The 27,508-nt window shown below is 41.8% G+C and overlaps 1 protein-coding gene across 1 annotated transcript in view; it reads left to right on the top strand.

The window, feature by feature from the left end:
* The window catches only part of SND1 (staphylococcal nuclease and tudor domain containing 1), a 419,115-nt gene that overhangs the window by 222,864 nt on the left and 168,743 nt on the right, over positions 1-27,508 (top strand). Inside the window, exons 13-14 of the mRNA XM_081146624.1 lie at positions 4,280-4,390; positions 19,528-19,600. Coding sequence (XP_081002750.1) covers positions 4,280-4,390; positions 19,528-19,600 — 184 coding nt within the window. The remainder of the gene's footprint in view (positions 1-4,279; positions 4,391-19,527; positions 19,601-27,508) is intronic.

Genomic DNA, 27,508 nt, shown 5'->3' with positions numbered 1-27,508 from the left:
TGTGGTGGTCCTGCCAAAGATGCATAACCTGCATCTGATCACAGTGGAACATCAGACAAACCAAAGTAACTGGCCTGTACTCTTCCAAGTGTCAAGGCCATGATATGCTAAGACCAAAGAAGTGTTCTAGACTAAGGCGACATGACAACTAAATGTAATACCTGATTCTGAACTAGGTCCTTCTTTCCCCTCAGTATTTTATTGGAACAATTGGCAAAGTTTGAGTAGGGTTTGTGAATGGTAGGAATGTGTCCACGTTGGTACCTTGGTTCTATTCATTGTTTTATGATTATGTAAGAAAAATATCCTGGTTTGTAGGAAATGAACACTAAAATATTTGGGGATGATGATACACCTGGTCGGTTACTTACTCTCAAGTAGTTCAAAGATGGAGGGCCCATTCTTTGTACAGTATGTGCAACTTTTCTGTAAGTTTTGAGTGTTCCAAAATTACACACACACACACACACACACACACACACACACACACACACACACAGAGTTAGGTAATCTAGGTAATTTTAGCTAACTATCTGACCTATCAATGTATTATTTGTTACTTCCAATCTTGGGGTAGAGGGATTAGGGATGGAGAAGGCTGACAAAAATGTGCTAAAACAATTATAATCTACAGTAAATGAAATCTATTTAAATAATCGTATTCTCGTGTATGGGCACAGAATACCTTTTCTCTGAGATGACAGAATATTAGGACCCCATGGTTTCAAAGGTATCTTGTTATTGGAAGGTATGTGCTCATTAAACAACCTGCTTGCTATGAAAACAAGTGTGTGTGGGGGAATTTCAACTACTAGAGCTCTTTGGAGAAAGTCTGTATGTTGGTTGTGTTTGATTCAGGAATATCTGACCATGTCTAATGAAAACTGTTCACTTTTAGCAGAACCTAAATTTCTCTTAGTTTGGAGCAGCAGTTGTATCCCAGCACTATTTCTCTTTGTTATTCTAGCTGATACAGAGAGACATGACTTCCTGTTAGACTTCCAAGGCTGTTAGTTCCCTTTTTGTATGCTGATTGTGAATTATCCATTCGAGCCAGACATGTATAATTGGAGTAGAATTACTGATACACTCAAGAAAGCAGAACTTATAAATTTGTCTAAAGCAGCATAATGTCATGGCACATAATTTAATGTTCTCTTTTCTTACTGGGCAAATGATCAACACACCAGTGTCGGTTTCTGAGCCATCTTTGGCCAGGAGGGACATCTCCTGACCTTTCATTAGCAGCCAAAAGAAATGAATGGGAGAGTGAAGTACATGGATGTAGGCTAATTCCATTTTCTCTCCCTCCCTTTCATTCTCTTTAAATTCTGTCTTAGATAATGGAGAGGAGAAGGACAAAAGCTGGTAAGGCATATGTAGAAAGCTTTTGTCCTTAATTGTGTTCTCAGCATGCTTGGCTGATATATGCTTAGGATAATAAATAATGTTCCAGCACTGTATTTCTAAAACGATGAGGTGTTTTTCTGATATTTCAGAGAATATCTCAAAAATTTCAGAATGTAAGCCCGGCCTGTGCAGCTCAGTGGTTGAGCATCGACCTAGGATCCAGGAGATTGAGGTTTGATTCCCCATCAGGGCACATTCCCGGGTTGCAGGCTTGATCCCCAGTGAGGGCACACAGGAGGCAACGATCAGTGACTCTTTCATCATTGATGTTTCTCTCTCTCTCTCTCTCTTTCTTTCTCTCACTCTCTCACTGTCTCTCTTCCTCCCTCGAAATCAATAAAGATATATATTTTTTAAAAAATTCAGAATGTATTAAAACAAAATTATAAGAATGTGCTATAATTTTACCACAATGAAAAAATTACTTATTCTAAATAAGCTAAATTATTTCATCCAGAAAACATTTACTATCTGCTTTATGCCAAGTGTGGTTCTAGTCCTTGTGGTACAAAGCTAGAAACAGGCAGTCCTTGCCCTCTCAGACCTCGTAATTTAGACAGAAGATAGACACTGAGGGAGTATCACAGGAGAGCACACACCAAGAAGAAAATACATGTGATGTGATTCTCACCTGCCTGGCTCATAGTAAATGCCCAGTGATGATGGTTGTTATTATCTCATGTGTTTTTACTCTCCTTACTGCTAAGCACCAGCACCAGCACCACAACTGTTCCTCCAGGAGAAATCTAATTAGGGATATGAAGCTAAGAGAATATGGCTTACACTCTGAGTTTCAGAGAGAAAGAAGGGGGGTAGTGGGCAGGGTGTGCAGTTGGGAATCTGAGGCCTTAGCTGGTTTGTGGACATTGCTGACAGGATGCGGAGGGCAGCGACCATGAAGGGATAGGGGATGATTGTACCCTTGGTTGTCTGCTGGCCACACAGGTACTCAGTAATTCTGTGAATTGATTTGAGCAGCGTTAAACAGGAGTGGATCATTAAACATTTGTGCAGTTTGGCTTAGTATTCTCTAGCTTTTCAGACAGAAACTCGTTTGTGAATTTTTTCTTGCCTGCTTTGTCATTCCAGCTTTCTCCTTCAGACCCCGTGTATTGACTGTAAAATGTCAATGCGCAGTAATTCAGATTGCAGTAACAAATACGTCTTTGTTCTTCTGGCATTTCAAATCTCAGCCTGGCACAAGTGGAGCTGTCCCCCAGTCTTCTTTCTGGCTCCTTGGTGGATCGAGCCTCTCTCCTGCCCTGTTGGGGCTTTATGGTGACACCCTTAGTTAATCCTCACCATATATCAACATCTACAGCTGTTGACTTGGGGCTGTTGGCATTCTCCACACTGCCAAACCTAACTCTGTGATAATGACAGCGTTTGCCAGCGTGCTTATGTGGTGACTCAGGAGACAGGGTGGCCAGCAAAACAGCCTCTTTGTGGGAGTGGATTTTGAGAAGTGCTAATTCTGTGGCAGTTTGGAGATATTAATATCGTGCTGGCAGTAGATAAACAGGCAGCAGAGGGGCACATAATGAGAAGAGAATCAGCCACGGCATCTTTTCCCTTCCTGCACATATTATTTTTTTTCTTTGTCTTTAAAAAAAGTAATTCCCTGGGTTTTGATGAAGAGAATCCTTATTTAAGTGGCTTAAACATGCACGTAAAGTGGTTAGTTCAGCTCCCGGCATCTCCAAAGTTTGAGTCTCTAAGAACACCAGTTTGTTAAGAGTTAACTACATCTCCAAACAACGCTAAATCATAGCATATGGTACAGTAGCCTATTGCTTAGCATACCCCCTCCCTAAAGGGCAGCTAACCAGATGGTTTGAGTGGGGCCTTTCATGTAATTATGACAGACACAAAGAAAGACATAAGCGCCAGTCTGCCCCAATAATATCATGCCTCTTGGATTCCAGTACTTACTACAGGTAATTTTTGAAAATTTGTTTTTGCAGTTTATTGCTTTGCATCAAGTTTCCTTTTCAGGTGGGGAGTAACCGTGCAGATATGCTTCATTCGTTGTCTGAGAGTCATGTCCAATGCAGTCTTCTCTAGTTAGTAGATGTAGGTCACTTATAGTGGATCCTCTTTCTAATTCTGGTGAAGGAAAGAAGGTTCGACACAGTTGAGAAATGATTTAAGGATTTTAATCTGCATGTTCTGTAGTCCTAAGGTAACTACTCAGACTATTACTTTAAAGCCGGTCATCTCAGATTTTATTTCCTCCATTTTATGCCATTTTTCATAAAGCATTTTTATCCCACCACAGTACCTTCCTTCCCCTCCCTACCCTACCCTATTTATTCATAGTCTTACCTTCTGCATGCCCCTTTGAGTGGGAGAGCCACTGTCAGGATTTCTGATGAGATGGGAAAGCACACCGAGTGTTCTGTTAAACCAATGTTTCTAACACTGCCAAACTGGAACAAGACATTTGCTAGTTATAGTATAGGCTAGAAAGGAGATTTCTGAGAAAATTTAGGTCATGCTTTTATGTGTTTTGTATTTTTTATCTGTGTATCTGATGTTTTAGAGCAGACTTTTCTTGAGGGTAGTGGCTTGTTTATAACAGTTGGTAAATAGCCCGGCCTAAAGTGGGCTTCTTATAAATATTCTCTGCTTGGTTTTATGTATGGATTGATATAGCATCTGACTGTGCTAGCCAAAAAGTGCTGAGCTGGGGAACTTTGTTATTCCATCTTTTATTTGGATTTTAGCTTAGCCACTCATTGGTCTTAACATCCTTGGCTTTTCCTCCCCTCTGCCAGGATGCGTTAAGACCTCCAGGTGCTGTTATTATTTCTGTTGACTGAGCCCCATATGCACCCCTCTGCTCACTGACCTATCTTTTCTGTTGCAGAAACATTGCTGAGGCCCTTGTCAGCAAAGGCCTAGCCACGGTGATCAGATACCGGCAGGATGACGATCAGAGGTCCTCTCACTATGATGAGCTGCTTGCCGCGGAAGCGAGGTGAGATGAATGATTATTAAGTAAAGACATTGGGATCCACAGCCCCGCTTTTTTCTTTCCCAGTATCCTGCCTAACCCTGGGCAGAATGTTATGGGAAATAATATGCCAAGAAAGCCTGTGTTCTTCTATTCCACATTTTCCCCATGAAAAGAAAAGGGGCACACTTCAAACTTGCTGTCTAACATTAAGTACACTTGGGCCTCTGTTTTTTAAATCTGCATAATAGGTATATATTAGCGATGATCTTTCTCTGGACATCAAGTACTGCATAAGATGCTCTTGTCATCACTGTGCTGTCTTCATTCTCTGGGACTAACAGTGAAGCCATGCTTACGAGTGTAGGACATTTGCCTCTGGTTCTTACCTCCAGAGGCCCCTGCTCTCTAGCCCCTCCCATTTATCACCTCTGGACCTTTTGTCATGTACAAAGGAAATGAAAACATTTATTAGGAAATGAGTTTTGCTTTCACACTTCTGACAGCTGGCAGGAGAGCATTTGAGAAGCTCTGTGACATTTTACTTTTGTCCTTCATCCCTGTGGCTGGTTGCCCCAAGGACATGCATTCTGCTCAGCAATATTTCCTACCAGCGACATTCCTCGAGGCTTTTACTCAGAGACATCTGTCATTGGGTGATACTGGTAGTTGAGTGATTCCCAGACTTCCCAGGAAACAGAGTAAGATCTAAGCTACTGTTGCTGAACTGACTTGGATAGCTCAGCAGACTGCTTGGACTTGACCAAAATATATCCACTCTTTCAAAGTGATTGCAGGTGCTTGCCTCACTCAGCCCTTTTTCTGCAGCCTAGTACTTCTTTAGTTTTAGAAGTTTGGTAATAGCCAGGTTATGCTTTATAGTTAAAGGAGGAATGAGTATGGGCACATTATTATGTGTACTTCAGACTTTGTCATTGAGATCACTTCTCTTGCTCTTTGGCCCAGAACATTGCCCTGATATGTGACATTTACTTCTCACACCATGTCACATCCTGATGGATAGAGCATCTGTAGAATGTCACACAGAATGTCAGCTAAGAAATCAGTCAAACTGCTGTAGCTTTTCAGATTCTTTCTTGTGGGCTTTTCTCAATGGGCTCAATGTAGGACCTAATTCTTGAGCACAAAAAGTTCAGTGAAAATACCAGTATCTTTGGTCGTTTAAGGCTCATTAATGGCCAGTGTAAAATAATATGGTAGAGAATCCATAAATGGTGTTTCTCTAATTTTTCCTTACTTCCTCATTTTTCTCTCCCTGCCCGTGTTATCACTAAATCAACTGGGCTGAAAGAACCCATCGTGGGAAATGTGGCTTCACATCTCTTAAGTACTATTTGATGATCTGGTTACTCTAGGAAATGGACAATGATTAGACTATACTTAAGGTGGGAGTGCTGGGGGAGGATCCGTGCTGGGCGTGCTCAGCTTGGTCTGGTGGTAACTTGAAAAATAAGTTATGCATTTCCAGAGTAGCAGGAGCACTTAGTAATACAATGGGATCCCGAGTCCTATTTTATCTTGGGTTCACTCTGCCACTAGTGAATATTTAATTCTGGCCAGCAGGTAAGCATGAAAATAATTTGCATAGCTACTCTGGAAAGTGAGGCCACACAAGCTCTCTTATTAAGCTGTTGGAAGTAGCTATGTTATGCTGTAATGTTTAATGAGTATACATAGAGAGTGAAATTTTTTAAGTTTTAGGTTTTAAGAAGAAAACCCGCCTCTTTAATCTAGTACTCATTCTGAGCTGAAGGAATGGAACAAGATGCCTTCCTGCTAAAGCAGTGAGCTTCCTGTAGATAATTGTGTTGAGCCATTGCTTTCAGATAGATGGTGGAAAAACTGGCTTCAGGGTCATTGCATTGTTGCAGGTTGAGTAAACGGAGAGAAATTGACTACTTTCCTAAGCCTGTGAGGCATTGCTCTAAGGCAGTACAGACCTCGTAAAGATTTAGGGGAAATGGCCAGCATGAACTGTGAGTTTTCCTTTGAAGCAGTATTGTCAATGAGCCTCAGAATGGCGGCCCAGGGCCATCTTCCAGATGCTAACCTCCAGCAAGATGAAATAAGATCTGAGAAAGACTGGAACATCTGCCAGATAGGAATAGTGGTTTTGTATCCATTAAAAAATATTTTTCAGTTCAGAAGGTAGCCCCCCTTTAAATTATAAAGTTGGCCTCACCTCAAAACCACCTGTTTTCTGATGCTCTGCTTTATTTCAGCTTGCCTGCAGTATGAAGTGCTCCATTTTCCATGACATACTCTCTTAGCATTCTTACTTGCTTCTGTCATGTTACAGCATGTCAGAGCTCTTTTTACATGCTGCTTCTGCCCCTTATCCTGCCTGTCTATTGAATATTATGGGAGTTTAAGGTTGTTTTCCCCAAGATAGATTAACTGTATTTTTTCCAGTTGAACTCTGCCTTGTAATTTTATGCCCCTGTCAATGGGCTTCCTCTGTCTCCCAGCTTAGTGTCCTCTGCAGATCTCATTAGCAAGTTGTTTATGTCTTCTTGGGCCCTGAGTAGAACCCCTAACAAGAATGGCTTCGGTGTTGACCCCAAGTCTCTTACTTTGTGGACTGTCATTTAACTGTCTTTTATTTATCATCCTTTAGCCACTTTTTAATCTTCGGTGATTGCATACTGAACCAAGCCAATTTGAATTAGTTTCCCAAGTAAAATTTCTTGAGGTACTGTGTCTAATTCTTTAGCAAAAGCCAAATTAATAACATCTGCTGTGTTCATATCATTCATTCTGAAACTTGTTCAGTAAATAATGAGTGGTTCTTTAGGCCCTACCCATAAGGGTGCTGATTCCAACAGATTTCTTTGTCTCTGACCCCTGGATACCTGTTTTTCTCTGTGGTTGTCACTAGTGGTATCAGCATGGTGCACAGTGCTCTTCCATTGACTTCACTTTCCAGAGCACTGCTCAGCCGGCCATTAATCCTTTTAGAGAAACATTGTAAGCTATGGGGAAAGGGCGTCCTGTTAACTCGTCTGACTTCTCGGGTCAGTGGACCTGCCTGCTTAGGAGCTGATGCACTTTCTCAGGTCTCTGCAGCTGTTGTTTCCTCTGCAGAGGGGTGGTATGATCTGCCAACCTTTCTAAGATCATCTGACGGGAGCTCAGGGGGAGCTGCGTTATGCATCCATTGGGAGACCAGGTGAGACAGAAGAGAAAGAAGAATAGCAATTTGCAGCCTGCCTACTGCTTTCAAGCATATTCACCTGCCTGCCAGAAACACGCTCATACCACCTGAGCAGCTGTGTTCAGTTTGCTGACCCTTCTAGGCTCCTTCATAGAAATGTCTTTCTGCTTTTGGGAAACCCTCGTTATACCTCAAATACATGGCACATCTAAAGGAAGCCACATCTTGTTTTGTTTACAGGATAAATAAACCCCTAATTCCCAGCATGCAGGCCTTCTTTTCTAGTTCAGTTGTCTGTCATCAGCTGCCTCCTCCCTCATTACCTTGTGTCCTGGCAAGATAAGGTTTTGGCATTTTTGTATGTACTCTCAGGCCTTGCTTCTCTCCTGGGCTCCATTGAAAAGCCCTTGATTTTGTCCAGGGTTCTGAGACCTCTAGTGTGTGTCCTTATTTTTAGTAGAAAGAATGTAGGAGCAGCTGATCTACACTTCTTGGTGACACTCCTGAACTTGGTTCTTCTTTTTAGGGACATCATATGGGCTCCTTTGAGAGTGTGACACATCATTTCTATTCTGCACCATGCTAATTTTTCATTCTCCACATTGATTTTCCAACATTTCCAATTCTCAGTTAACTTTGGTATGTCTCAGCCTGCTGGCCTGCTGCATTCCTAGTCTCGATGAGTGATCTAAACTGAAGATAGGGCCTTTGGCTCCTTCAGAGAATCTCTTGTATCCTTCTGAGGGATTTCCAAGATACTGGACCCTCTTATTCTCTAAGGTGTTTATACACTCAATCCTATATACTTGGTATAACACATCCAGTATGATTTTAAACAGGTTAATTTCCTTAGCGTTCTAGAGGTCTTTCCAATGGGCTTTTGTTGAGCTTGTTATGGACACTGAAGATGAGCTGGAATTAGATGCTTGGAATTAGATCAAAGCTTGTCTATGTGCCTGGTTTTCCTTGGACATCATACCTGGAGAATATAATCCGTGAGCATTCCTCTTTACCAATAACTCTATTTTAAAATGTAATACTTTAAGGTTTCCTAGAAACTATTAGTCTCTGTGGCTCATTGCAGCAAAACACGGAAGTTGTGCTAGTTCAGAAGTTGGGGCTTGTCTCCCTCCCTCCCTCCCTCCCTCCCTCCCTCCCTCCCTCCCTCCCTCCCTCCCTCCCTCCTTCCTTCCTTCCTTCCTTCCTTCCTTCCTTCCTCTCTCTCTCTGTTTCTTTTTTTCTTAATTTTAATTGACTTTTAGAAAGAGGAAGGAAGAGGGAGAGAAAACAGAGCATCAGTATGAGAGTGGAACATCTGTTGGCTGCCTCCTGCATGCCCCTGACCGGGGATCGAGCCCACAACCAGGGCATGTGCCCTGACAGGGAATTGAACCAGCAACCTTTCGGTGCACAGGAATGACGCCCAGCCAACTGATCCACACCAGCCAGGGCTGGAGCTTTATTTCTTTAAGGCACCTCTTAATTCTAATATTTTGTGATACTGAGATAGGATGTTTATATATTCAGAAAAGAAAGTGATGTCCCAGCTTGACTGTGGGAAAGCAATTGTTTTGAACAGTCTAGTGTCTGAGCCAATTTAAATGACTTTAGATTCATTCTGGACATACATAATGAGGTTAGGGCTATCTCAGAAGAAGAGAAAAGGGCAGGCTAGGCTCTCTTATCTTTTCGTGTATTTTCTATTTCTTGCCCAGCATACTGCGGATTAAGAAAACTGTGGTGGTGTCCTCCATCTTTGAGAAGCGAGCATAAGCTTGCGCCTCTCAGCTCTGCCTTGGTTCCCTCTCTTCCCAGGCCCCTAAGGGACTGTTTTCTGATTGAGCAAACCTTACCACAACTCCTTCCTTTAAAAATGAAAACCAACTAGTGCTCCTGCCTTGCTGACTTCCACTTCTCCAAACCCTATCAACACCAGTCCTTGATTAAAGCCCTATCAGACTGTTTAAGTAAGAATCTCTCTTGGTGATGTGATTACTGGGGCCACAATGGGCCTACCAATTTCCATGCATTTGGAGCAGTGACTTGTCAGTGTATGTTGCGTTTGCACTGAAGTGCTTTCAGTGCCACTGGGAAAGAGGTGCTCTTGGCCTCCTATTCTTGATTTAGCTACAGCAGTGCCACATTTCGTTCTGAAATAGAGAAATTTTCCCTCAAAATTTCAGTAGGTGAAAAAAAATAACCTGTGCTTAAAAAGTACACTACTTGATAGAGTCCTTCCTCTCTGTACCTGTAATTTAACTGGCATTTACAGTACTGGTTATGAATGTAATGTCAAGACTTACTCACCGGCACTTTCTGTTGCAAAGCTAAAACCTTTGGCTTGAGGATTCTTAAATGGAAGAGCTAAATACGACCCGTTTGACATAGTTCTGATTTGTTAAATATCTTAGTAAGAAGCAAGTTTCATCTGCATGTCAATCCAATGAGAAAACTGGTGTTGAATTTGAATGTCTGTTTTAAAATTTTAGAACTAATATATCCTATTACCGTGTATAGATTGCATGAGTTAATCAGTTCTCCAAGAAAACAAATCATTCCTCTACGGGGAGCAGTTGTTCAAGGCTAGTTTATTTTGCATGTGATTGCTTTTCATTCATTTCTTTTCTATATTCTCATTTTCGTGAGTATATCCTTGGGCCCAGGCATTGGGCATAATAGTGGTGAAGAAAAAAGATAATAGACTCAAGTCTTGCAAAGCAGGCAGTCTCTGTGGGACAGACATTAAATAACTTTATAGTGCCTCTAGATATTGCTATTTTTCCTATTCTCTTTTCTCACCTGTTTTCTTAGCCCCTCCTCTTTCTCCCTCTGTGTTATTAATACCACCTGCTGTACATAATTTTTATTCCATCTCTCATTTCTATTAAACTTTCCCATGAGAGCATCTCCCTGAAATTCATCTCTTCTATCCAGCCTCTGTTCTTACCTTCTCAATAGTTTAATGATACAGCTTTAAATAAACCAAGATTTCTCACTTTCAATGTAATGACCCCAACAAGTGAAATTTATTTTTGTATAAAACTACATCCTACTGAATACTGTTAAAAACAGAACTTTGATTAAAGTTTTTCTTTCCTTCTCTGCGTAATCGTAGATTCCTGTAACATCAGGGTACGTTGGATTGTTAGCCCAGGCTTCATAGAAAGCTGGAGTTGGGTGAAATTTCTTCTGTCTTCTTCACCAGCTGCATCACATCGTGCCAGTGCAGGTCAGAAGCCAGCCCAGAGGAAGAAGGCTGTCCTTTCTCCTCAGTATCCCTGTGGCACCCATTCTTCTTCAACCTGGGAAGTGCACGCCCCACTACAGTTTGGGCTTGCAGTTAGGTGTCATGGTCATGAGGCTGCTAATGGAATACAGCACACGTCAGTGTGTGGAGCAGTTTCACTGTTGGGGTGTAGGGTAGATAAGCTATTGCAAGAGTCTGTGATAACAGGAAAATGCATTAAAAGAACTGGTATGGGGAAGTGACTTGACGACACAGCTGAATGTGGGGAAATGGAGCTTTTCCCTTTCTAAAGAAAAGATGATGCACTCAGCATCCAAATAGCAGTAATCAATCTGCATTTAAGGCAGCACAAATGGCCGCTTCTGGAGAGCTGTTTCATGCCTCCATTGCCCAATGGTTTCCTCCGCCAGGATATTAAGAGGGTGTGCTCGCTCTTCATTTTATCCTATTCCCGCCCTACCCCCAGTTCCTTCAGATAGGACTCAAGCTGCGAGGCTCACCTTGATGCCTAGTGTGAGGGGTTTGGGATAAAGTTGGAACCTATTAGGCTTTTTTCTATTTTATATAGAAAGCTGTGGGTGGTTCTGCCTGGTCATGGTGAAATAGATCTCTTTGTCCAAGCTTTTGTGTACTCATTAATCTGCGCTTGTTATATTCTTTCAGAGGAAGTCATTCCAGATTAACCATCCCAGATAGTTGGGTTTGTCAGCCTTCCTCCATCCTGTCCCAGGATGCTAAACCAGTTCAGCTAAACCATTTATCTGTCCAGAGCAGCTTATCCATTCTCTTCATCTCACAGTTCTCTTGGCTAAATGGCTCTTGCTTCTTTCACACAACTCCTAAATATTTGAGGTTTCAATATGTATTTCAAAATACATTTGAAGATTATCAGACTGGGAATAATTTTAATTTTAATCCAAAACAATAGAGTGATAGTACTTCTCTGTTGACTTTTGAATGTCTTATAACTTGACTCCCTAAACCAAGACATTCTTAAATTATGGTTGTCAGACCAGCAGTGTTATTGGCACCTGGGAACTTGTTAGAAATGTGAATTCTAAGGTTCTTCCAAAACTTCCCCCACTCCAAATTTACTGTACTGAACCAGAAATCTGGACTTGAGTTCCAGCAATATCTTTTTACACATCCTTCAGATGATCCTGATGTACACTACGATCTGAAAACCACTGCCCTAAACAATTTCTCACCACTGTGAAACAAACCAAAATATTTGTCCTATTGTGGCAAATTAATAACCTTATTGCAATGTGAATTGTAATTATGGTTGTAAGTAATAGAAAGCTAGACATGGAATGATAGGCTTTGGGTTTCTTTGGATGCTTCCGTCCCAGTAGTGCCTTTCCTGTGGTCATAGCCACCCTGTTCTCACCAAGTCAGGCAAACAGCTCTTTGACTCTTGTCTCTGTCCCCTTCCTCATACTTTGCATTCATGGCTTTCTAATTCAGTTCCTTTCCAGCAACCTTCACCAGTGTTTGAGGGTTGCTGTGTTTGCTTAATTTGGTTCATCTGCAGTGTGAGGTGGCTGAGTGGGTCAGAGGGCTGAGTCTCTATCACAGATGTCCCTATATCCTACTTTGCTCTAAGCCTTGGAAATCTCTCAGGAGGACTATAGTTCAAATAATTAATCACTGATACATCAGTGCATGAACAGAATTTTATAGCTACTGGTGAAGGGGAAATCCACTTCATAGCTTTCTTTCCTTTGCAGGATTCTTCACATCTACATTTCCTATAAACTCCCTCATGCATTTCTGTTTTATCCTAAGCTCCCCCCCCCCCCAGCTTTGGCCCAGAAGTTGCGATGGAATACTTGCCATTCCTTTTGCCTCTGCATCAAGTTCAGAGATCCAAATCTCTAGTGGATGGCAATGAATCTTTTCTAGCAGGTCCCAGTAAATGCAGCTCACATTGGAAAAACCATTTTCCAAACAGCAAGTCTGTTGTTTTTCACTCAGTCAAAAGACACATTAATTATGTTACAGTAACAAATATATTATCAGGTGCATTGGGGATTAAAACAAAAATACACAGTCTAGTGAGGATCTGGAGGAGCAAGCAAATAATTGCAAATATAATTGTGTAAGAGTAGAGATGTAAGTGGATATCTGGCATGCATGGGGAAGGAGCACTGAAATCAAAGAGTTATCCATAAATAGAATCCATGAGGAAAGGCGTGCTCTGTCTGGAAATGGAAAACCAAATAGTGCTTTGCTGTTCTGTGACACGGCACTTACACTTCTGTGAATTTATCCTAAGGGATAATTAGTGAGGCACCCAACAATTTATTTAAAAGTTATTCCTCATGGCATTATTTATAATACTAGAAGTATTATATTAGCATAAATATCTAGCAGTAGACAATTGATTAAATTATGATACTTGTATCCATATGATGGCTTTATGTGCAGCTATTAAAATGATATAAAAAATTAACATAGGAAAGTGTTCATTTACTTGTTGTTTCTGGGAGGGGAAGATTGTAAGACTTTTCCCACATTTTTTGGAAGTGTGAGTGGGTGGGCATGTGTATATAGCACTCAGAAATTATGTTGATGATGCTTTTATCTTGGAATGTAATTGTGAATCATTGTTACACCAAATTTTTTTCTGATGGCCATTTGCCTTTGTCATCAAGACATGAAAGATTATAAAACCAATGTCATCGACGCACTTTTAAGCTATCATTGCATCTAATCTCACCTTTCTGAGGCCTTATCCTCTCGAGAAGACTTTAGACTGATACCGATCATTTCTACCCAGAAGTAATAGTTCCATGGTCCTAATCTGGGCCATTGAATTTGTTTGCTTGTGTTTCCCATCAATTTAGGACTTGGATGCCTTTTCTCTGGTAGTTCTTTCCCACAGGACTCAAAGTTTTTCCTCTTTCTTACTAAGCACTGCAGATCTGTAGTTATACCTGGCACAATAGCATGTGTCTTCGTTTCTTCTTATATTAATTTTAGATGAAATGATGGCCTAGAGTTCTTTGTTATTTGCTTCACTGCCTCATAATACCTACTAAGTCATTAGTCTGCCCACCTCCCCTTGACTGTAAGACTCAATTTACTCATTTCCAGTCTGCATAGGCTCCATCTTTTCTGTCTTTCTTACCAGTAATTCTGATTTCATTGAAAATCAGCCCCATAATCTTAGCTCTCCCACCTACCATTTTGCACCTGAGCCTGCTCTGTATCTTATTTTCTGAGTGTCAGGACCCTGTTGCTTCCTCCAGCTGCCAAGGAACCAGTAGGCCAAAGGAATTGTTTACTGCTGCTATGTTTCATTGATACCTATATTTGGTTCCTGCTGAAACACTGTATTCATCACTGTGACCTGAAACACAGTGAGAGGTGCTTTAGAAGTTTAGCAAGTTATTCACTTACTGTTCCGTTTTCAACCTTTCCTGTATTGTCTAGTAGGAGTTTCATACAGTACTGCCACTATGTTCTGTTTTACTGTTTATTGTTTAGGGTGGTCAGAGCTTTGCTCCCACTCACTGCCATTCAGATTGTTGCCCATGTTCTCTAGTTCTAGGAGACTTGCTGAGGGTAATGTGATGCCTTCCTTCTTGGCACACTTCTGCTTCTGTTCAGAGGCCAGGCTTTAAGCTCTTCTGCCCTGTTCTAGTCCAAGTAGTAAAACCAGTGTACATATAGCCTGACACTGTGCATCTAGGAGAGCCAGCATGCCTCACTCTTTAGCTCACAGACACTTCGGCATTATCCATGTCTCCAATTTGAAATACTTTCAGCATTCTGCATTAGTCAGTCACCAGTCTTTTGTTCAGCTTTGCTAGGCACACAAAAATGGAACTAGATGGTTCTGGGTTTATATAACTATGTGAACATAGCTCTGTGTTCAGTACGATAACAGACATTAAGGATAGAGTCCTACCCCTCAAAGGGCTTGAATTCTAGCTATAGAAATAAAGATGAATACATGATGTGCTTTGAAAGCAGTATATTGCAGTTTATCATTAGCTGCTGAACTGAGCCTGCCCCCCTATGTGTATTTATATAATTCCACTACCATTTCAAAATCATCTAACTACTCCCAGCATATAAACTGCGGCTTACCTAGGACCCCAGGTTAAGAATTCCTGATGTGATAGCTATGTTACGATTGTGATGAGGTTGTTGCCACAGGTAAGTTATAACTCTTTCTATTCTGTACCTTAGACCTGAAAGAGCACACATAATGAATAACGTTTGTGTAGAGTCACGGAGAAAATGTGCCTATTGGATTAGGAGGAGTGATGTAGAAACCTTGTGAAGATAAAAACAGGTCGAGGCCCAAGAAAGCTAAGCATTATAATTTCCACTTGATGTCACAGGCTGGTGGTCTTTGTTTTGGGTGGAAGTGGGGGAGCAGAATGATGAAATAGATTTTTATGAGCAGTCATGCAGCAGTGGAACGCAATGTTAGTCAAAGTAGTATGCGGTATCAAAAGGGATTGGTTGAATTTAATTAAAATATTCTTGATGTTATCTTGGGATAAATTGGTGAGAGCCTGGCCCAATAGGGTTACAAAAAGGTCACCTGAGTATAATTAGGAAGGAAGGAAGTATTGGATATAGGCAATGAAGCAGAAGCAGAGTTAGGGGGCATTTTGGTTCCTGGTTACCAAGGAAGCATTGTTTAAGGGAAATTATAGCTTCAGGACCTCCTTATACCTTTCAGCTCTATAGCTTTTCCTTGCCACGGCATTTCCCTGCTAATTCTCTGTTGTAGGCCATTTTTGCTTTCCATCACTTTATTTTCTTTAAATGTCTTTCATATATGAGAACATTTCTTTTTGTGAAACTGTTGGAAACTCCTATTCTCCAGAAAAATTCAGATATATACTTTTACCATTTTGGGGTAGTTCACAGATACACCAGCTTTCTAAGTGTGCAGCTCACTCATGTCCCCAGGTTAACAATTCCTGATGTGACAGCTATTTTATGGTTGGTGTAAGGTTGCTTCTAACCATAGATTCTTTGACTTTCTTTGTAATCTTACAAAAGTATTTGTTCAGAATAACAACCTGCCATCACTGAGTTGAGATTAAGATCGTGGTCTGTTGGCACAATATGAACTGTGACATGTCAATGATGCGTTGGAGAGGGTTGGTCTGTAGGTTTTTCTGTCTGAGTAAGGGAGCCCAGAACCTATTTCATTGCATAAAGCATGCTGAGATTCTAATCCTGTTGTGCTCAGGCAGTGGGGGTAATCTTGTTTTAACAGTTGATGGTTTTAGCGTCTAGTGGGGAGGAAATAGCATCTCGTGTGAGAATTTTAAACTCTGCTGTTTAAAGAAAGAAGAGTGTTTCTAATTATTGGAATGGGATTCTGCTCCCACACTGTAGCTTCTAAAAGCTCCCAGAAGCAACTTGGAAAGTTGAGTTTTCATTTCTCTTCTGACCTTTACCCCTTTGTATGAATGTGGATGGATACTCACTTTTCCTAGCTGGTGATGATTTCTGTCCATTATCGACACCACTGGCCTTTGCCATCTTTGCACTGGTGCATCTTGGAGACGAAAGGTTCTGCAAGGAGCAGGCTGTGTTCTGCCCCGCTGCTTCCTTTCTCCTCGCTGGCCTGAGCACCAGCCTGCCTTTGTGAGAAAGCAGCTATTAAGGAGACTCAGCAGGAGAAGTTTAGAAGTCAGGGTTTCATTCCTTGCTTAATGAAAAGGCATGTTGAGCTGTGGTTGCAGCCTGCAGGGAGAGGGATGTGGGAAGGGGTGTTGCTCTGTGGAGCAGGTTATCAGTGGAAGCAAATGTGCTAGCTGACTCCCCTCCCATATCTCAAAGACAGAGCTCCCCAAACCTAGCCCAAAGAAACTAGGTTTATAGGATGCATGGGGGGGCCCGCTGAGTAGTCACAAGGCAGCAGAACCTGGATCTTGACTTTATTTACATCTGTACAACTGTTAGGGGCAGTTGTGTCCTATAACCTTAAAGTCCTGGAACAAAGCTGTATACTCTGTTCCCTTTGGCACAGAACTGTGGCAAGCCTGCCACCCTTGGTGTTTGCTCCTTTCCTCCTCGAGAGACATGTGTGCATTTCTATACTGGGCACTTCCCCCGCTTGCTCTCTTAAGGAAAAGCTCTTGCTGTGGCATCATTAGCCTTGTGTCAGGCTGAGGGAAGTTTTCTGGGGATGGCTCACTCAGGTTATTTCTGCAGCAGTATGGGAACAAGAACCAAAGCAACCCTGGCACAGGGAAGGAGAACCAAGCAGAATTACATACCAGCTAGTTCATTTCCCAGAGAGCCCGCACAGTTGGCAGCCTGAGGCCAGTGTCCCCCTTACACTGTAGAGTGCTTCCTAGATAGGCGTTATTTGTCCTTAAGTGCTTACGAATTATTAACTTTCAGTGTTGCCTCTGTTTTGTTAACAACAATGAGAACTATTTCTCAGTTTGTATATGATGTTATAATACTACTTTCTTGCTGCCTCTTGAATGTACCTGAAATTGATCTAATTTGCAATCATAAATATGAAAAATTAAGTCTTTGAAGGTTTATAAGACTTAATTTTAAAGAATTCTGGTTTGTTTGTTTTAAATGTCTTATGCACACTATTATCCATGTTTTTTGGTTTGGAGTATTTTTTTTTTCCCTTGGGTGGCATGCTTAATCTTGGTTAAGTCCTTGATTTCTGCTTATGGCACAGAGCTGCTTTGGGGTCACAGAAAGCAAGCAAAATTTTAATTTATCACCTCACTTCCCTTTGCCTCGAGGACCTCTGTTTTCTAACTTACTGCTCAGGCCCAGTTCTTTCCTCTCATACTGTATGAAATGCTTTCCAGCCCCCAGGAAAGGCCACGAGTTCAGCGGTGCTCTCACATGAACCTGTCTGTTTATAGGGCAGGTCCATTTGTCTCAGTTGTCCTTGTTGTTGGAAGAAGATAAGGCTGTAGGCATTTTGTGCCCCCAGAGGACCTGCAGAAAACTTGGCAGGCCTCACCTTGAAGGAAGGCAAGTTACAGTCCAGTGGCCATGGGCTGGCCTTGCCTCACAGAGGCGTTCTCCCCAGGCGGCTCCTCTGAGGTTATGGTAGCAGAATGGGGAGGGGAGAGCCTTGGTGGCAGAGGATGAGTCAGGTCCTCTGTTGGCTTCCAGCCAGTGGTTTCCCATATAAACCATCCTCTAGTCCTCTCCCATGAGTTTATAAATCCCAAGGTACTGGGACAGACTTCGAGAACCAGCCCTGGTCCGTGGTCATTAACAGGTTCCCTTAATGATCAATCATTGAACTAAAAGGCAGAATCTGACCTATTTGCAGTTTCTAAAGCTGAATGAGCCCTTGATTCAGGCTTAGGAGGGAGCTGTGGGATTCAAGGAGCTTGGAAATGCTTTCTTTCAGTTAGCAGTTCAGATCAGAGTATGTGTGTGTGATTTTTATTTTTGTTTATTTATTTTTCTTTTTAACTCTGCTTTCATATCTTACCCTCATCTTGGAATGAAAGCTAGGTAGTAAGGAATGCATTTGTTTATTGTTTCTGAACAGAAGGCATTTAAATCAGCTGAGTGAGAGACAGATCCCGAGATGGAGGAAGGGGCAAGGGGTGAATGGTAAGGACCCAAGAATTTAAGAAGTATGACTGTTCCACTTTGCATCAAGCAACAGTCACCTCATTTGGTTTATGTGAGTTTGATTTAGAAAGTTAGTACCTGAAAGTACCCCTGCAGAGGAGTACCCCTCTACTGCTGGTCATTTAGTGAGCGCCTGGGTAGGAAGAATGTACAAGGGTGTCATTAGTGTGAGGGTTTGACATATTTGACCCTGATCTGGACAGTGTTCATTTTCTCGGGAATTCAGAAACTCTAAAAAGGCTAGTCACACAGTGGGCACACCCCTGAACCTCTATTCTTCATTCCCTAAACTCATAAATGTTCCCTGCTTGGGTCTGCAGACTGCAAGACACAGGAAGGTCTTATCTAATAGTGTAGTGACTTAGTGTTTACCCGTCAGCTTTTATTCACCAGTCCTTCATTGCTACACGAGTGATCATACACAGTGATGCTTAGGCTTCTGTCTCTGTTACCTCAAGGGATTAGGAGATAAAAGGTGGGAGATTGAAGCAAACCAACCAGTGGTCAGACATGTAGCAGAGTCCCAGAGTCCCCTGTTAAATCCACTGTTATTATAACCTGAGACTGATTGAAAATGAGGCTTAAAAAAAGAAAAGAAAATGAGGCTTAACATCAGTTATACAGCCTTTGCTAACTTTTCCTCTCCTGTTAAATGGCTTTTCCATACAATATTGCTTCATTCAGAGCAACTTATCTTTCTACCTGGGAGGAACTTATTTCCATTAGAATTGGAACACTAGCTACATATTTTGCATTTTAAGTGTTTCATGTGATTAAACACAGAAAGAAACATTATTACTTATGTTTCTTAGGAGTGTACTCTTCCAATTGATTCTTCTTTTGTGCCTGGAACAATGCCTCTAATTTGGAAACAATATCCGGGAGCTCTCTTATTACCAGGCATGCCATAGCTGAAACTAGCAGCCAACTGCTGATAACTGCGTTTAGGAGAGCAGGCTTGTATTTCCCTCCACCAAATACTCTTGCAGAGACTGGCTACTTAGCTGTGTGCAGTGTGACTTGCGTAGTGATTGATAGACCCCCGTTTGAATGACCTCTCTTCTTACCCTGTTTTCCCACTCTCCTACCCCTTCCCTATGAGATTTGTATTTTAATTGTGTTTTTCTTCTACAGAGCTATTAAGAATGGCAAAGGATTGCATAGCAAGAAGGAAGTGCCTATCCACCGTGTCGCAGACATATCTGGGGTGAGTTGTGTCCCTGAATAGAGCTATGTGGCTCAGAGGTGCCAAGAGCTTGGCTGCTGATTCACCGAAGGACTTCAGCTTATGTGTGTTCTGTAGCTCGTTTGTTTTCAGGCACTGAATGTGAATTTTTCCAGAGCTGCTGCCCATGTATCTACAGAGATACTGTTTTATATTCTGAAAAAGCAGAATTCAAACCAGGACCTAAATTTAACCTTCTGTCTTGTCATCTGAACTGTTACTGTGTTGCTTTTCCATTTTTTAATTATTATGCCTTAGAAGGTATTTCTTTCCAGTTTTTTTAAAATCTGTTTAATTCTCACTCTGGAAAGTCTTAGTGGACAAAAGTCAAGTATAGGTTTCAGGACAAGTTTAAGTATTGTCATTTCCTCGTGACTTATATTTCCTGTCGTTGCCTCTAATGGGGAGAAATGTGTGAGCATCCTTTGAGCTAATGGATGCAGATGCTGTAGAAGAATAGAAGACGAGATACTTTTGATCTCCCAAAAGACTGTCCAAATGAGTGTTCAGTGATGAAGCTCTACCCTTGCACAATTAGGATCTCTTGGCTGAATAGATACCCGTGTTAGTTGAGGGGGTTTGTTCACTTATTCAGCAGGTATTTCAGTGCCTGCTGTGCCTAGAACTGGTCTAGGCACTGAGAATATAACAGTGAACAAAACTGATAGTCTTTAATACACATGGGAATGGGAGACAGTAGCAAAATCAGGTAGTAGCAGCTGTTATAAGGAGAAATAAAACCAACTAGGGGGATAGTGAGCAGCTGAGGTGTTGATTTTAATCAGCTGCCCAGGGAAGGCTTGTTCCTTAATCAATTTGCCCTCTGTTCCTAGGACAAATCATCCATTTCAACTCCCTTAGTCACTGATGGTTAGAGGGGATTCAGGTCATGTGTAGAGAGGGCCACATAGCCCAAGGGTGGTGACAGAGGAAGAGCTAGTAAATCTTATCTTGGACACTCAGGAAGCTTGTCTTGGGCGCCAAGAAGTAAATGCAACTGTAAACAAAAGCTGCTAGAGCTCGGCCCAGCCCACAGCGGGTGATGAAGTAGAGTATATTATCTTCCTGTTTTGTGTCTGACCACCAAGGCCGAGGCTTGGCCGGTCGTTGCTTGTGATTGCCTATCGTGACTGTGTCTGTCAGCCAGCTCACCCTTACCTAGGCGTAGTGGTTCCTGTTCCTATTAAGCACTGTGATTCTTTTGAGCTTCTCTTTGTAGCCAGTCACTTCAGATTACAGATTAAACACTGTTGCCTACAGTAATTGGACTTCTGTCAAAAAGTCGTGCCTCTCTTTAATGAGTGAGGTACATTGATGTGCATTCTTCACAGTGGAGAGTCCTGAGCAGCCCACAAACCTGTTGCTAATGGCCTTAGAGCCACAGGTGACTAAGTTGTATCTATTTATTGTTAACAGTGTGATGCTATCAGACCTGTTTTCTCAGTGGCTTACCTTGCTGAGTTATTATTTACATATATTAATTTCTGTGTGCCTGCTGTGGCATTCTTAGCAATATTCTCCTTAATATCATTCTTTTGGTGAAGATGTTGGGGTAATCAAAGGGCAGTTTTTTGGCTGTTCAACTACGGCGGGGGGGGGGGGGTTATAAATACCTATTTTGGAAAGCACAATGGTGATGATTCCTCTACACTAGGACCAAATATGCCCAGCCAAAAGCTCATTTCAGGCTCACACTCTAGGGTCTTCTAAAAGCTGACTGAAACCTGAAAATGAAGTTCATTTTCTTGCTGAGATTTCCCGTTGGCAGCAAGTTCAAGTCCTCAGCAGGTTTTTGAGGTAGATGCATGCTTTCTTCAGGACTGTCTTCTTAGCATCTGCCAATGTAGTGTCCTAGTGATCTTTAGTGCTGTCTGTGAATGTGTGCTGCCTCCTGCTTTGATGCATTTTGGTGTTTTCTTATGTTTGTTTTTGTTTTTGGTAGCAGCATATCTTAGGAAACGTCTTCGTATTCTTCCTTGGTTTTGTTTGTTTGTTTGTTGTCCCCCACCCCCATCCGTAGCTCAGCTTCATGCATATCTTTAGTCTCCTTCTGTCTAGATATTGAAGGATTAGTTTGCTCTCATGTTATTTTAAAATAAATGCCAATTAAATCTCCCTCAGTTACCACATAAAAGCAAAAAGCTTGAGCAAGTGTGAAAGTGAAAAAGTTATTACATTTAAATAGATGTCAGAATGATCTTGTCTCCCTTCATCACACTTTGTTCAGCTTAGATTGGAGGTTTCCTTTTCTTTTTTTGCTTTTGGTGCCCTCTGTAACAGAGGAGCTATTCTTCCCGTTCCAGCCTTCCCTTCTTTCTGTCACAGTGTCCTGTTGGGGGGGGGGGGGGTGGTTGGACACCCTGGTGTTGTTTAGTGAGATGTATGGGTTTGATCTTCCTGAAGCATGCTGGCGATGCGTCTGTCTGAGAGACAGGTAGGCATATGGGGTCAGGCAGGCAAATAGTTTACAGCTAGATGAAGACAAACTGCCTAGAGTAAAGGCCATGGAGTACACACGTAGAATGGTTTCATAGAAGTTTCTTAATCTTTTTGTAATTTTTAACTGTGTTCTTTCCCCTCCCTTCATGACCCTCATCTTAGTTACAGGTCATGATAAATGGAAGTTTTTGTTAGGCTGACAGTATATATGCAGTATGCTGTCAAAATAATTGACTGTGAACTGGTATTTGTATAGTACCTCTCCCCACCCCAGTACACATCCTTGGGGGTGGGGGGAGACATACAGTGTGGGACAAGGGTAGGTTTACAGTTGTATCCACGTATGCGAAACAGAGTTTATTCTTATATTATTATTTATTAATTATTGTATTCAAAAGTGGATACAACTGTAAACCTACTTTTGCCCCACCCTGTATATAAGCTCCTCATGTTTTGTCTCCTAAACACCCTCAAGAAATGTGCTGTATAGAAGAGATTGTATATCATGTTTGTGAGACAAATAACCTATAAAATTCTAATTGTAATGGCCTCCAGCTTTTAGAGTTGAGTTTCAACCTTATTGTCCATTTCTCTTCTCTTGCATTTTTATTTTATTTTTTTAATTTATTTATTGATTTTAAAAAATATATATCTTTATTGATTTCAGAGAGAGGGAGGGAGAGGGAGAGAGAGAGAAAGAGAGAAACATCAATGATGAGAGAGTCACTGATAGGCTGCAGCCCACAACCCGAGCATGGGCCCTGACCGGGAATCGAACCCCAATCTCCTGCATCCTAGGTCGATACTCAACCGCTGAGCCACGCCCGGCTGGGCTGAGTAATTTTTTGAGAGAGAGAGTGACCTGTTGTTCCACTTATTCATGCATTCTTTGGTTGACTCTTCCATGTGCCCTGACCCAGGATTGAACCACAACCATTGCGCATCGGGGCAACACTCCAACCAACAAAGCCACCTGGCCGTAGCCTCTTTTCTTGCATTTTTAAAAATGATTTTACTGGGTAAGGGTCAGAGTGCATTAAAATGCCTTGTACGGACTTAGCAAGTGCAAGGCTTCCCTGGCTGACTTCCTGTGGTGGAGTCAGCGATCCAAGCACAGAAGTGAGAGGATGACTGCCTGCTCTGGCAGATAAGATACTGGCCTCTGTGGCAATGAACCAAGCAGGCCTTCTCATGTCCATTCATTAGCTTTCCCCAGGACTGGACTGGTCATTTTTTGGCTACTAAATATGCTTCCTGACTTTGGGCTCTGCTGTCCCAGTTCGGCCTGTTTTGTCTCTTTCTGTATTGAGAGCTTGGTACAGTTTTTTGACTTTTCGAAACTTGTGATGGCTCCCAACTTGTGGCTTTGTTTTCTGTTTGTCTGTTAGTACAGACGATTTTTGATGTTAATGTCAGCTGAGCTTTTTTCCATAAGGTACATAGCATCTGTGTAATGCCAACTGAATGAACCCTATCTTTTGGCTAGGGCTTTTTTAAACTTGGCTCTTCTGCATCTTTTGCACCTGTTTCCAGGGTAACCACTAAGGGAAAAACATACTGCCAGTCTCGTCATTTGAATCCTGAAGACGTTACTAGTTTCTTTTAGTTCTAATTTTTTAAGGTAAAGGAAACGGGGTATTACAGGTCCTGGTCATTGCTTCCTTTCTTAATCGTCTGTCCAGTTTCCTTCAGGCCAGGATATTCTTGGGAATGTGAAACCAACTAAGAATTTGACCTACTTGGCAGTGGATCTGATTAGGTTTGGAGGATGCTTCTGTGGTAAATGGTTCACATCATACACCCACAGTTTCATTATTAGTGGGTTCTGTTTTTCCCTGATCATGTCTCCACTCCCTCAACAGCACACAGAAAGTTGGAATGTGCATGTCAGTGGAATATAAGGCTGTTGCTTATCTTGGATTTATTATTGTTTTTGCTGTAGCCTGCTCTGTAATAAATACAATTTCCTACAGATATAGAGTGTAAAACAGGCAATAAAATGGGGCTGGTGCGTGGCTTACTGTTGTTCTGGTAAATCAGACAAATCAATTACAGTTCTGAGGTAAGAGAGCTCCCACTCCTCAGATTGCAGCCAGCACACCCGTTTCCTCCTGTCCTTCCCTGCGTGCCTTCCTGTCCCAGTGTGTGTGAGCAGTGCTGGGTGACTCGTGGTGTCTGTCTCACTTCTCCTCCTTTCCCTGTTGTAGCTGTTCTTTCCTCTCTTGTGCATGAGGAGTTATGATGTTTGTTTGTTGACAGCACTCTGAGAAGATAGAGCCAACCAGCGCCCTGTCCTCTCCAGTCATATTCCTCAGTCCCAGAACGGGACAGGGTACTAGAATGGGCTCGTACTTCTCCTGAACAACTGACTTTTCATGATGTGGAGTCCTGACAACTTGTGCGTTCGTTTTGTGTTGTCTCTTCTGCTTTCCTTCCTTGCCTTCCCTAAGTCCCAGGGCCTTTTTTTGTTGTTAACTGCTGCTGTGCTCACTTGAATATTGCTTTCTTTGCTCATGTTACCTACTAACTTTTTCATGACTGATTTTTATTGGCGATACATTGTGTTACTGGTAAGAATGTCCTTAACCCAGGACCCACATAGCTCTGGGGCTAGCAGGTCAGATTTTTGGGTCCCTCTTATTCTCTTATATCATGAAGTGAAGACTTACAGAGTTGACCAGTGGGATTCAAACTTGCAAATATAAAAGGTGGAAGTTTCCTTTAAAATAAATAAATAAGTAAATAAATAGGTAGGATTTTCTCTAGCATCTCTTGACCTCTTGCTTCAGTTCCTGGTTTCTCAGTGACTTCTTGAACTTGAATAGCACCGTCCTCCTTTCCTCAGGGTATTTGAAGCAGTCCTTTCTACAAGAGGGTTGGGCACCTGTATAGAAGTTATCTTTCTGTAAGGCCTAATGGAGTTGGGCCTCAATGGAAGAGTTTAAAAATATTATTTTTGGCTATAGAGAGGTAAAAAATGATTTGCCCAATAAGTCCGAAGAAGGTTGTAAAAGCAGCACAATCACCCAGAGGCTTTATACATTAGGTCTGTGTTCAGTTGCAGTTCCCTTTATGTCTTCTGGCTCACTTGGTTAGATAGTTTTCTTATTTTCATATAATTCTACAGCACCTTTTAGCTAGCTACCTTTCTGTTCTTTCTAATCCCTGGTAACTAGATGGCATAAATGCTCCTTTCTTGTTTGTTGTTTTGTTTGTTTTAATGGCACTTCCCCCTCTTTCTCTCCCTTAGCCTAATATCACATTCTAATGTCCCCTTTGTGCCAAACACACAAGCTCAGTGCCTATGGTTCTGCCTGGTGGGTTTCTGTGACCTGGGAGGGTTGCTTAGCTCTAGGGTTCCATTCACACCATAGCCCCTGGACCCATGACTAGGCTTTGCATTTGCTACCCTGGGGAAATCCCAAAGGAACCCTGCCAGAGCCCACTCACTGTCTGCTGACCTTGCTCTCTAGAGCAGGCATTATGTTCTCCATAAATATGATGGCCCCTTGCAAGAGAGCCATGGTTAGTGCTAGTGGGGGGTTCCTATGGTTGTTTCCTTGCATCTCTCCTGCATTCGGCAGCTCGAGTTTTTGTCAATTTAGGGGAAAGTATTTCTTTCTCTGTTATGTTCTTCCTCTACCCACACCCAAAGGTTCTTGGACTGCAATGTGCAGCTCATTGCCTTGTATTCTCACAGCATAGAAACATGCACTGCAGCCCCGTGGTACAAGGCCATGTGATGCCAAAGTGGCAGCGACCCCAAAAATTTCTCCCAGGTTCTTTCCATTTCTTTCTCCTTTTCCTGTCTTTCTGCCTCTGCCCCCGCTGCACCCCCACACACCCGCCGACTCCTATCTTCCCATCACCCCTCTCCCCTCCCTGAGCCCTTTTCTTCCATGTCCCTGTCCGCCTCTCCCTCTCCCTCTGAAAAAGAGGTGGATGTTAAGGAGACCTTGATTGTGTCATGGAGTTTGGTTCTCCTTAGGATGCACTGCCTAACGGTTGAGGGCATTGCTTTACTGTCTTTTGTCCCTAGTTCAGACTTAAGAGTCCTATGTGGCCAGTTCTTGTTTTGTCAAGCTCTCCTATTGAAATTCCTCAGAACTAAGTGCAGGAATATCCCTCTGTACTTCTAGAGAGAAATAAAAAAGCGTTTATGCTTTCCATGGAAATAAGAGAAAAGTGTATATTAGGTTGAGCATGTTTCTGAATGAGTATGGGAAAGAAATGCTGGAATTTTGTAATGATTGTATTTTAGCATTCACCACAGTTACTAGTGGTTGTATCCAAGCACCTCCTTTTATAAATTTAATCTACTTTTCAACTGAGTTCTGTTTCTTTTGTCAATTTGTGCACTATTAAGCACTAAATTTAGGACATAGTCTCTCACCTCTCTTATTTAGTTGGGGGTAGCAGGAGAAATTGTTAAAGACTTTGGAACTGGGAAGGCTATCAGGTACCCTTTCATTGGAATGCTGAGCACTGCCTAGTAAACCCTTTAGGGTTAACTGACTTTATGGGGGTCTGCTGCTTAGTTTTTAACCTGGTTGTTTACCCTTCTCTGGAGAGAATTTAATTTGTGAAGGCCTGATGGTTGGTTCAGTGATTCCTGTTTGTACAGATGTGACCCCATATAGATTTCTGCCCTGTAAAAGAAATGATTTCAAATGTTACATTTTCATTCCATGGTTTTACTGTACAGTTTTGCATCTTTAGCATACTCACTTCAGCATTCCTTGTGTATATGTATATGCCTGTTCTTCAGATTCTCCTTTGAAGCAGTTGTAATATCTTTCCAGTTCCCACATTAATTAGTGGGTTAAAATAAAATTTTTGGCATGTGTGTTTGTTTTATGTTTGTATAAAAGTCATGGTTTTACTCGTTTAAAAAGTATCTCTTAAGAAGAGAAGCAATTGCAGGAAAGAGAGAAATACAAAAGCATTTGTAACACTGGGCAATAAGCAATCATGTAATTATGTGTTTTAAAACCTTTGTTTTATTGTTTCCTCTATACCTGGAAATGAAGTCATTTAGAACATCAACAGTTCTACAGTGAATATGTGTCTTTCACCTGCAGAATGCCTGGTTCCATGCCTGTACCTTACTTGGTCCACCTTTTTGTTCACTGACAAGCTTTTGTTTTGGAAAATGCAGGCACCATAGGTAGAGGTAGTGAACACTGAAGGCCGGGTACAGTGTCTTGCCTTTTGGTGAGCGTGCCCAGCTCTGCAGTTCACACCTCTGAAGACATGCTTGACCTGGAGACTTGCCTGAGGTGGAGCACTATTGAGACAGTGTTCTTTATTTGTTGCTTCTTACAATAAAACATCTTCCCAAAATAATCAGCAGACTTGATATGTTACTGTAGTGAATTCTGTTCTTGAGGAAATTTTCTGCCACAAATTTTTCTAGTTCTCTTCTGAATTTCTTGTTTAACTATGACTTCA

This window comes from Miniopterus schreibersii (genome assembly GCF_964146895.1).
Source record: "Miniopterus schreibersii genome assembly, chromosome: 9".
Lineage (NCBI taxonomy): Eukaryota > Metazoa > Chordata > Mammalia > Chiroptera > Miniopteridae > Miniopterus > Miniopterus schreibersii.
This window is presented reverse-complemented; position numbering and strand designations above follow the sequence as displayed.